We start from the raw sequence: 12,133 nt of genomic DNA on the forward strand, positions 1-12,133 counted from the left end.
TTATAGACACAAGGCAATACTAAGTTCAGCCAAACCAAGCATTCAGATCCCAATTAACTCACTCATTATAACCATGCTAAGCCTTCCATTTAGTACGCAGCATATTGTGATTTAAATATAGACAGAAGAATAGTAAATGGATGTGTGATTACATATAGAATAACAGGTCTTGGAGTTTTACATAGGATGGCAGATATTTAAGATCAGATACATGAAACATGGGCTGAGTTGCGCATTCTAAACTCATTCCAAGCTAAGGTATGGGGCAGAATTTTTAGTTCGGCTTGCGGGCATGATCGGCAGACCTGGGAGCAGCCGGGGAAGGGACCGTCGCCCATGATCAGCCCTCGACTGCAATTTCACGCTGGCTGGCCAATGTGGAGCGAGGGCGAGTGCTGAAGTCGGCGCTGGCACTGGGGAGCACTCACAGAAAGCTCCCTGAAAGTACAAGTATCAAATCAAGATTTTTAAACCTGGAAAAAAATGTCCACACATAGAGAGCATAGACATATAAAATTTCTGGGCATAGATTTTTTATTTTAGTTATCTAATAACAGAAAACTTGGATGAGGTTTCCTGAAAAATGCAAAGGCCGTCTGGCTGATTCGCCCACCCGCCAACCGTAAAGTTGGATGGGCAGTGAAAATTCCCAGCTAGTTGCGTTGGCGGGCATGCGTTAATCTTGGAAATGTGCTTGCTGACTGAAATATTGTGCAAGTGCGCAATGACGTTGGGACGCTCACCTGACATCATCACACGCTGTGTTACGCTTAGGTGGGTCAGGCATACGCACTGGAATGTTGTATCAGTTAAGGTTCCAGTGCGTGTTTATCTTGTCATTAACATTGCAATGAGTTTTCTTCATATTATAGTCTAACCTGTGTTATATTGCGCCAAAATATATTGTAGCTTTGAAAATGATTGAATGACAGCCCTATCTTCAAAGGAACAAAAATGAATAGATCATGCCTCTGGGTCTTTAACTCTTTGTTGTATTTCTGAAATTAATAGCTAGCCTTGCACATACTTTGAAAGAAGAACTGAAAGGTTTCATAGAAGAATCCTTTGATTAACTATTTATGGTTATAAAGCTTTCAAGGGATAAAGTCTGATCCTAGTAGATTTGTTTTTGTGTATTAATTAAATAGAAAAAAATGGATAATTGTTTTAGCCTGTGTGATTCTATTTAGTGTGCCATATTTTCTGTCGATCAATACATTGAATACCTGGAGGAAATTTTAAATGGATTTCAGCTGGCTATTTACTACAATCAGAATTAATCATTAGACTTGAATCAAGTTATTTCTGCAAGACAGAAAGCAGAAGATGCAATTTTAAAATCATAAGGGAATGTGAAACTATCAGGTCATTGAAAGGGAAAAGGTGTTGAAAATGCCGGAATTGTCACAGGTTCCTATTGAACTCACAAGAGTGGACATTGGGTGAAGACAGGCTTGATTGTGATGCTCACTGTAGTTGACTAGCTTTCAAACAGCAATGACAAGGGTCACATGTGATAAACATGCATTTGGTTGAGGTACTGGAAGGTTGCTCGCACTTTTTCAATCGTATCACAGCTTTAGTCATTGCCTGGAAGTGCTTGGGGTTGGGGAAAGGGGAAAAGTCAAGCGTACACTTCAATGGGATATACTAACCTGCTAGTGTTTCCACAGAAAATACACAGATCACAGAACACCTACCTGGTTTTTCACTGAGTTTATACAGGAAAGTCTTGCGAGGGTCAGCCTGATCTTTGAAGGTTAGTTGCAACAGTGAGCTAGACTTTTTCAGTTTCTGCATGAGCCAAAGGCCTAGATTGGTGTAAAAAACAAAATTAGTTACCAATAATTGCTAAAGTACAAACATTCCCCCTACCTCGTTCACACGATTAAAAAGCAATGAGAGAAAACAGGTTAAGCCAAGTAATGATAAGATGATGGCTAGCTTGATTTTCAAAGCACAATGGGGAGAAGCCTGAAACAGTTGTAGTTGAGGTCTTGAGAAGGAATGAGGCAAGAGTGAGACGCAGTGCAACTGCTGCTGAAGAGAGTCGCTGTGCTCGCAGCTTGGGAGGAGAAGAAAGTTCAAAGCAGCAATGACGAGAGTTGAACCAACAAAATAGAAGAACCAGATCAATGGAGGGAGTTTGGAGGCTATAATGGAAGAAGATGCAGTCAACCATCTTTTTGTGTTCTGTTATGGACAGCGAGACAGGTTTTAGAAGTGGTGTAGGAAGGGATGAATGAAGAAATGGCACCTGAAAGGCAGATGAGATGCTCATATCAGAATTCTCTGATTACAATTTCAGAGGTTACACCTGTATTGCCAATGTTACCACTGATTGATCAGTTCCTGGCTAACTTCCTATATGATAAGCTCCTCGGCAACTCATACACCTGGGTGGAATGAGGCTCCTAGTATAGATGAATTAGAAGGGGAGAGAGGCATAGAATAAAAACTATATTAAATGAGAAGTGTGGCCCCCTGCCTCTCTCTGCAATGTGCTTTTGTTCAATTCATATAGGCCAGCTCAATATTGGAAGTAATGCAAAAGTGTTTGTTCATTCAATATGGAAAGAAAATAAAGCAGTAGTTAATACCATGCCCTGCCAGTTTCTTTTAAAGCTACATTCTCTCCTTCAAATGAGTTACAGCCTAAATTTGTCATTTGTGCAGTTTTGTACCTGATAGTGCAGTTTTTGACAGACTGCCAAGCGTTCCACTATTACGACAGGTAATGGGACTTCCACTATAATTAAAGTCAGTTCTTTAACCACCAGGATTAGAAATGTGTTACAGCAGACACTTCTTTGCCTGTCTCCGCTCAGACTTACTGGAAAATGATTGCGACTCCTGCTGCATCAGTGTGACATTCCTATTTCCTCACACCAGATGCTATCTGATTGAGATTGCCAATTAGTGCAGAATTGTCGGCAGGTGTATGCTATGAATCTCATCACTGGCAACCGGGTGAGGCAGCCAAATTCATTTCACGCAGCAGCCTTTCAGGAGGAAAGATGAAAGTAAGAAAGATAGGGAGAGAGAGAGAAAAATTAAACTGAGCATGAAAGAGAGAAATATTGAGAGAGAGAGAAAAAAGACCCGCACAGTGAAAAATGCAGATAAAGAGTGACGCCTACAGACTAAAGAAACAGATAACATTAATCAATCTGAGCTGGAATACACTGCAAATCCCAGAGGTGAAAGGTCAGCACGCTAATGCTGATGTGACTTTTAAATCTCTCTGCGAACAAATTGAGTCCTGAAAAAGATTTGTTTAGATCTGATTAGCATCCGAGTAGATTTGAATTGAGCATAACATGTCTTAGTATAAAACTATGGGAACAGCTGTTGTCTAAAATCAAAACTAAACTACTGCTGTATGCTCAGCAATCTGTCATTGCCTCCAGTGCCTTTCATCAGCAAGCATTTGTTTCCAACTAAAAGGAAAAAAAGTCTCTATTTTTCAAGCAGAAGAAACGAGGGATTTAAAAAATCTCTCTCAAAGAGACCTGGATTTACTGAAAGTACGCACTTGAAATATCAAAGGGAATGTCAGTGTGTGAATAGAAACCTTTGGTAACTATAATTAGGACTTCTTAGTGATATTGTTTGCCATGAATAACTTGTTAGTCATACATGAATAATTCATGAGATTTCAAATGATTGAACCGAGCCAAGCTCTCTTACCAGCCCCCGATCTGGAAGATATTCCCCTGCTGGGCTATCATTTGTTCATTTTCCAGTACCTCAAAAAGGTGTGGCATTATTCAAGGATGACCTTGGACAATCACCCAATGGACTAACTTCCCAGAAATTGAAAGGGCAAAATGCACCACAGCAATTTGTAACTGTTGAATTGAATAAATTTGCTAATTTGCAGGCTGGTATCAGAAAAAAAAAATGATCAAGAAAGCTGCTAGGCTGTCATAAAAGCCTACATAGTTCAGTACTGCAATATCCTTCAGCGGAGGGGACCCACCAGTCGTAACTGCTCTATATGTAACCCTTGGAGATGAGAATTTAAAATTTAATATGATGAGGGACAGGAAGCCCACGTAGGTCAATGAGAACAGGGGTAATGGGCAAGTGGGAGTTGGTGTGCGACAAGTAGAAGTACATGAGATTTGAACAAGTTGGGGGAATGTGAAGCTGAAAAGAGTAGATAAAAGCAAGAATAATGTTCTTAGCAGAAGTGGGACTGAGGTGTGGGACACAGTGATGCAGAGGTGAACATTAAGTGACCTTGGTGATGGATAAAATGCAGTGTTTGAATTCAGCTTGTATTTAACAGGAGGCTAAGGATTTCCATGGTTTGGTTTAGCCTGAGCTATTGGCTGAGGAGAATAACAAGCAAAGTTTATTGTGGGGGCAAAAATTAATGGTTTCAGTTGGAAGAAATATTGCCTCATTCACAGCCTGCTGTCAGACAGGGGACTAGTAGCAAGGTCAAGTTAGTTGGTTTGGGGAACCTAAGTTTTGCTTACCCGTTAGGAACAGAATCACCACTGACTATCTACCACAAGAGTGGTAATGAACATTTCTGCCATGAACATTGTATAAAATCTGTAATTCATGCAGTGCATCTTCCACCAAACCAAACTCTTGTCTCCTGCAACAACTTACCTGTACTAACCAGCGTACTGTTATTATAAAGTGTTCCCAGATGTGGCCCAGACAGTGACAGGAAAGTATGCAGCTTGTTGAGGTAACATCGAAACCTTGGCCGTGTCAGCACTGAGCGAATGATGATGTTACCCAGTGAGTGGCCAATGAAACTGCATGGAAACACAGAAGGTGAATTAACATCTCACAGAATACATTGGGTGACAGTTCTAGTTTCAGCGGGTGAAAGATCTATATACGTTGTCGACATTTAACGTGGAGAATAGCAACTCCAGGGGATGGGAGACAAATATCAAGGTTAGATGACATTACAAAACATGACAACATAACTGAAAATTATATTGAGAAATTGAGGTGAATGGCCAAGGTTTGTGGTGGAAGGGAAAGTTAAAATGTGTTACAGTGTGTGCTCCCATTTGAAACCTAAAAAAAGGTGTTACGATAAAAACCTTCTAGCGATCATTTATTGTTTAATACCATTGCTGGAAATCATTACCATTGTATTTTGTTTTCCTATTTTGTCATCAGTTAGCAACTGAGTTCTGAGTGTGATGTCTGATTCATAATTTTCCTTTAACTGTTTAAGTGGATGAGTTTTTAGTGGGGTATAGTTGATATCAGTGGGCCATAAGTTGCCCTTTGAGCATTTGCAGTTCAGCCCATGGTACACAGGCAATTCATTTCTATTTGTGCTTATGACAGTAGATTTCTTCCAAGCATGGCAAGCACTGGAAAATTGGGCCATAAGCCTTAGGCAAATGTACCGTGATTTTCTGATGCTCTCACTCACATCGACTGCTAGCTTCATTAACCACCTCAAATTATAAGCAATGCAATCAAAGCTCTTCAAAGCATGATTTATGACTTTTAGAACTGAGGTTTTCAATAGGCTCAAAGAGAAGTGTGTTCGGCTAGGCAGCTCTTAAGAAAGTAACATCTTTCTCTTTTGTTTTCTTTCCCCTTTTTCCTCACGATTACTGTGGGGATTTTATTGGTGAGTTTTTATTTCCATCATATTGAACTGTTTCCTTTTTATCCCAAAGAAGTATTCTGTTGCTGTTATTTAAGTCATCTGACGGTGGACCATCTATGACAAACTGACAGGACTTCAACACAACTGTAGTGGATGCAAGAAAAGAGGATACGTGAAAAGGAGCTCTTACAGTTCTACTTTTCACAAAAGCAGGCTGAATCACAAAGCAACTTACTGCAGACCATGGTGGGCTGCTAGTCAGAATTAAATTAACAATGAAGCTTTTCTTGCTTCGGCAATACAGTATTGGATGGCTGTAACTAGATGACAGGTTATGAGAAACTTCTTTAAGCGAGAAGTTGTTGGAGAATGAAATGTTGTGCTGCAGGGAATAGTTCAAGTGGAAATCTTTTAAGGGGAAATTGCTAGATAGCAAAGGAAGATGCAGGATAGAGGGGAGAAAGCATGGCTGTGGGAGGAGTTTTGGACTGCTCTTGCCAAAAAGAAGTGACACAAATGGCCTCCTCCTCTGCTATCAACTTTGATGGTTCCAAGGCAGATCAACAGGTAACTGAACTGCACTGATCATGTTTCCTATTATGCAACCCTTGAAACACCTAACCAACAATGCTGAGAGGCAATTGTCTCCACAGGCTCTAAGTCAGCAGAGAGACAATTACAGAACTCAACCATATGCTACGCCATCTGCAGTCAACCTGGCAGTTCCGTCAATGGCACTGCAGGGCTCAATATTTTTGGCTCCAGCTCATTTCAGCCAAGCACTGCACTGTCAACTAATGTGCTGACAATCAATGTATCCAACAAGCGGGAGAAGCATCAGTTATGATCATAGCGCTTTTGTCTCCTTTATGGATGAAAAGCATGACACTGCTTGCCAATGTCACTGCTGTGCAGGGAACTGACAGCATTCTTGTGATCCTCTGACCAGCAGGTTCCTGCTCTTTCTTTTTGCCAATGTGACTTATTTGTCCTGCCTTCTCAACCTCAATGACTGCATTTTCCATGACAAGTGTAGCTGTGTTGGCACTTATGAGCTTCTGTGTGAGACACAGCATGCTTTGTGGCATTGTGTTTATTTGGGTCAGTGGTAATGCTAGCAGGCCATTTTTCCAAGCTTAGAATAACAGATGCTAGCTTCTGGACACAACTTCAAGCACAGCTCACATTGTAAGATTCTGCATGTGATGTTTATGTGTGTGTGTCTGTATGGAAATTCTAGCTTTTCATAGCATTAAAGAAAGCTGAAGCAGCAGAACTCCACAAGTCTCAGCTTCTACCATACTACTCCTTTGTTCCCTTTCTTACTCATTTTCACATATGGACACAGAAGCCTACACATTTTATCTTTTAAAAAATGTTGAACTTTTAAGGGTTGCATGCTGCTAGCCAGATTTTCTGTATGCCTTATTAGGCAGGTTCTAGGCAGAAGGAGAACTTTTTTACTGGGAATTCATGTTAGGCTAATTGAGTAAGCTGATGGTGAAAAGGACAGCGTCATTGTACAATGGCTGTTAGGTTGACCCAGCTCCAGTTAATCAGCAGTGGAAACCTGGTCCTATACTTAAATATACTATGCTTAAATTTTGTGGTTCTCCAGATTTGGAAAGGGCTATTTTAAGTGCCATGCCCTCACCGGTGTGTAAATGAGATTTCCATGGTTTGTTGGTGAGATAATGAATGGGAACATTGACAGAAAATTCTTCTGTAGCTCATAAGTTCCATGGTCCTCATTAAGTGGCTATTGAAGGCAAACAAATTGGATATTTCAGCGTTTATGGATAGTACATTCGATGGACTAAATGGCCTTTCCTTCATTCTACACTTTGTTATACTGCAATACAAAGCTTAAGATGTCAACCACTTTCTTTATCTAAGGGTTCTGAAATGTTTTAAAGTATACATTAATCCTGGTCAATTAGTAAAATGAAAGGAGAAGTTTTAACCCTACCTGCCTGATGGAAAATCTACCCAGTGACCTAGCCACTGTTGTCACACTCAATCCTGCCATTACTGATTTTTATCAGTACTTTTGCACAGGCAGTTGAGACATCCACATACAGGCAGTGGGATCCTTATTTAAACACATGCATGCAGACTGAGACCTGATGAATTCATTGGCTGCTAGTTCAACTCTGACCTGAGACAGGAAACTACTGAGCTCTACTGCTAGGTGAAAGCCTGTCAGAAGAGGATGGGGATGTGAATTCTCTGTACTTGCATCTCTTGCTTCTTGTGGATTTTTCCCTCAATACTGGTGGCTCTCTTTCAGACACCTTAACCTTAGATTTTAGAGCTCCTTCTCTAAATCCTTCCATTTTCCTCCTTTCCTTTAAACTCTCCCTTAAACCCAGGATTTTGACCAGGTTTTTGGTCATTCCTCCTAAACGTTCCACTTTGGCTCAGTGTCTGTGTTTCCCTTGGGTTTCTATGAATGACCTGAGATGCTTTTCTATGTCAGAAATGCCATATGAATGCAAGTTGTTGCTGTTCTTGATAAAATAATGTCGCTGCCTTCTATTAACAAGAATTAGGTAATTACTTGTGAAAGACAAATACTAAATCTTATGAAATGAATCTAAGTATCTCATGTGGCATAAAGCACTGGCAATGACCTGTAGTTTTTGTGCTGTAATATTCCAAGGTTCAATTTAATTCTATCCAACTAATTGTGATGAAAGCTCTTTAGCAGTTTTCCATTCCTCTGGCCATATTAGTCCATGTTCCCTAGTTTTGGCCAGCAGAATTTCCGCAGCAATGATCAATAGGTATTAATGATTAATGATCAATAGGTATCAATAGTTAACTTGCTCACCTGTGAGGATTCGTGAATAATTATGCAGCATTTTTCTTCAGAAGATTAAACAACTGGTGTGAACTTCATGATGAGTTACATTATATATAATGTATAAAGGAGGCAATCTTAATAGATTGCACGAACTGAAAATTTTTAGGCACAGGAATGGCTAGTAAGGTCAACAAGCCAGGGCATTCTGGATCCTTCTCAACCCCAACTAACCACCTTCACCCACCCCCCCCCCCCCCCCCCCCCCCCCCCCCCCCCCACCCCCCCCACCCCCCCCCCCCCCCCGGCTAATCCATGATCCCTATAGAAAAGCAGTTAATTGCCTTTGGAACCCATTCATAGTGTTTGCTTCAATGATTTTCTCTGATAACTTATTCCACAGCTTCATTATGCTTAAAGTAAAAAAGTTCCACCTGAATGCCCTTGTTTCTCATTTTGGATTTGTTTCTCTGTTACTTGGATCCTTTGCCATTCATAATCTTGAGAAGTTCGATCAGGTCATGTCAGGATCTATTTTCCAATGAGAATAAGCTTTGGTGGCTTCTTCTGGTTCATGGATCCATGGTTACATGCATCTTTGCAGTAAAGTGAGCATTCTGATTAAATGCATTTTTGCCAGAGCCTGCTGGACAATAATGAGCATCATCAAGCTTAACTCTCTTCTGCCAAAAAAATACCTCTACTCCAGAATCATCCTGGAAACTAATGTTATTGCTTAACTTAATAATGATCAACCATCCCTTACATTCCTTTCCCTTGCCACTTCTATCTTCAACTCCAAAATGTACAAAGAGCTCAAGGATTTTCTTGTCACTAAGCTTGAGACCATTCATTCAGCTGCCTGTGCTGCGTCCCCACTTATCCTTACCCATTGAGCCAACCTTCAGACAGGCTCCTGTCACCACTTCCCTGAATCTGTGCGTTTCTCTCCTAATTGCCCCCATGTCCACTCATTGGCCAGGATTTTGCCCTCATCGGGCATACTCAGCGGGGGCGGGTGGGAGGAGCAGTTGGGAAGCCGACCGCTGCTCGCGATTGGGGCCGGACCGCAATTTCACGCTTGCGGGCCAATTAAGACCCGCCCAGTGTGAAACGTGTGCTACAGCACTCAATGCTGACTGTGTGGAGGGGGCGGGGTAGGAGGGTGAGCAGGGAACTTGGCGCATCCGCAGGCACATACAGAAAAAGCCCCCGGAGGCATAGAGCTGCCTCAGGGAGATGAAGACTTTAAGAAATAAAAATGAAGAATTTTAAATTGTTAAAAACATGTGACTCTGTCTAAATGTTTAAATTTTTATTTAATTTCTAATAGCTGTTGAAAACCTCATCCCGCTCATATATGAAGTTTCCTAAAAAATTCAAAGGCCGCTTGGCCTTTTCGCCTGTCCACCGACTGTAAGGTTGGACAGGCAATGAAAATTTTAAATTATTACTTTAATGGTCTTAATTGGCCTTTTAATTGTTGGCGGGCACAATGCCGACTCCCGCGTGTGCCCGCCGATCAAAATATTGTGCGAGTGCACCCACCCGACAAGCTAAAAATTCTGGCCATTGAGTCCATGAGATCAACCTCCTGCCCTCATTGATCCCATTACCACAAACTGCTGAGCACCAACTAGCTTCTGTGCTACTTGACATTGTAATTGGTCCTTCTCCTCAGGTCCCCCTTCCTTTAAAAACTGGCATTATCACCTATCCTTGACCCCCTGTTCGTGCAAATTATTGCCCCACTTCCAACCTCTCTTTCCTCTCCATATCATGTTTTCACCTCCTAAATCCATCACTCAATTTTGAATCTCTCCAATCCAGTTTTTGCCCCTCTCTTGGAACTGAAATGGCCTTAAGCAAAATCACAAATGACATTCTCTGTGACGCGACCACAACACATTGTCCTTCCTATTCCTCTCTGCATCTTTTGACACAACAACAACATTTTCCTTTGGTGCCTTTCAGCTCAATGAGTCTTCCCTCACTTGTTTCCACTCCTACCTATAGATACAGCCTTTCTAGAAAAGGCTTCCCTCTCGGCCCCAACACTGTTACCTACAGAGACCCTAATGATCCATTCCTGGCCCCAAGTTCTTCCTCATCTATAAGCTACTCGTTGATAGCAACACCCACTGATGTTAGAGTCAGCTTTCATATAGATGCTGATGATAACCAGCTCCACCTCTCCACACTTCTCTCACTGCACCCATTGCCCCTGCGTTGTCAATCTACTTGTCTCATATCCAGTGACTGTACAGTCAAGAATGAAAGTCCATAGAAAGAAGGTTAAATATAGGAGATTTAGAACATAAGGAAGGAGAAACCTCTTGTCACAGAGTTGTGAGGATGTGGGATTGATTTCAATGTTCGTGAATGAGGCAGAAAACATGTTAAGATTCAAGGTAATATTAGATACATGTGTGAAGGAACAGGAATTGAAGGGATATGGGAACAGAGTTTAAAATCTGATTAAAACTAATTTGCTTGAATGATGGGTAAATCCCAATACAGATTGGTTTGACCAAATGGCCTGTTTCCACCCTGTAACATTAATGTATTTCTAAATATATTGGGGATGTGTGTGTCATTAATTAAATTCAGCTAGTGAGGCCTCATGGGCAACTATGGTTACTTAGAGGCTGTTTGATTGTCTATTGCAGCCTTGGAGGGATTTTCCAGATATTTTTGTGAAATTAGTCAAGGTTTTTAATTTAAATGCAGTTTGCATTACTGGCAGTTGGAGGGGGTGATGCATTTCTCTGCGCTGGTCAATAAGTATAGTGAGCATAAACTGATCTCCTGTAGCCCCACTTTTCGTAGGTTCATATGGTAGAAACCTGAAATCGAACCATAAAGTGCTGAAAACTAACAGCAAGCAAGTAAGCTTCAGAAGGAGAGTTAATAAAAGGAGAGGCAGTGGTATAGTGGCAATATCACTGGACAAGTGATTCAGAGGCCCAGGCTAATGCTCTGGGGATAGGGGTTCAAATCTTATCACAGTAGCTGGTGGAATTTAAATTCAATTAATATATCAGGAATTAAAAGCTAGTTTCATGAGTGGTGGCCATGAAACCATTGCTGATTGTGATAAAAACCCATCTGCTTCATTAATGCCCTTTAGGGAAGGAAATTTGCCATCCTTATCTTGTCTGGCCTACCTATGACTCCAAACCCACAGCAGTGTGGTTGACCCTTACATGGCCTGGTAAGCCACTCAGTTGTGTCAAACCGTTACAAAATCTAAAAGGAATGAAACCGGATGGGCCAGCAGCATCAAGCTGGGCACTTGAAATAAGAATGGCAAATCCAGCACTGTTGACCCTGCAAAGCCCTCCTTACTATCAACTGGGGCTTGTGCCAAATTTGGGAGAGCTGTCTCACAGATTAGCCAAGCAACTATCCAATAATATCATACAGACAATACCGTCACCATTCCACCAGCAGGACAGTGGTTCACAGTTGGGAGGGAGTTGCTCTTGGAGTCCTCAACATTGACTCCGGATCCCATGAAGGTTCATAGTCAAACATAAGCAAGGAAACCTCCTGCTAATTATCACCTACTGCACACCTCTGCTAATGAATCAGTACTCCTACATGTTGAATGCCAATTGGAAGGAGCACTGAGGGTGGCTCAGTAGCACCACCACAGACCTAGTCCTAAAGGAATAGTTGCTAGACTGGGTCTGCAGCAGTTAGTGAGGGAATCAGCAAGAGGGAAAAAC

The 12,133-nt window shown here is 41.5% G+C and overlaps 1 protein-coding gene across 2 annotated transcripts in view; it reads right to left on the reverse strand.

The window, feature by feature from the left end:
• The window catches only part of LOC121279235 (protein FAM135B-like), a 454,418-nt gene that overhangs the window by 15,444 nt on the left and 426,841 nt on the right, over positions 1-12,133 (reverse strand). For both annotated transcript variants that reach the window (XM_041190288.1, XM_041190289.1), the window contains exons 17-18: positions 4,627-4,778; positions 1,701-1,811 (exon numbers count right to left, since the gene is read on the reverse strand). In XM_041190288.1, the coding sequence (XP_041046222.1) occupies positions 1,701-1,811; positions 4,627-4,778 (263 nt within the window). The remainder of the gene's footprint in view (positions 1-1,700; positions 1,812-4,626; positions 4,779-12,133) is intronic.

Source organism: Carcharodon carcharias, chromosome 6 (assembly GCF_017639515.1).
Source record: "Carcharodon carcharias isolate sCarCar2 chromosome 6, sCarCar2.pri, whole genome shotgun sequence".
Classification (NCBI taxonomy): domain Eukaryota; kingdom Metazoa; phylum Chordata; class Chondrichthyes; order Lamniformes; family Lamnidae; genus Carcharodon; species Carcharodon carcharias.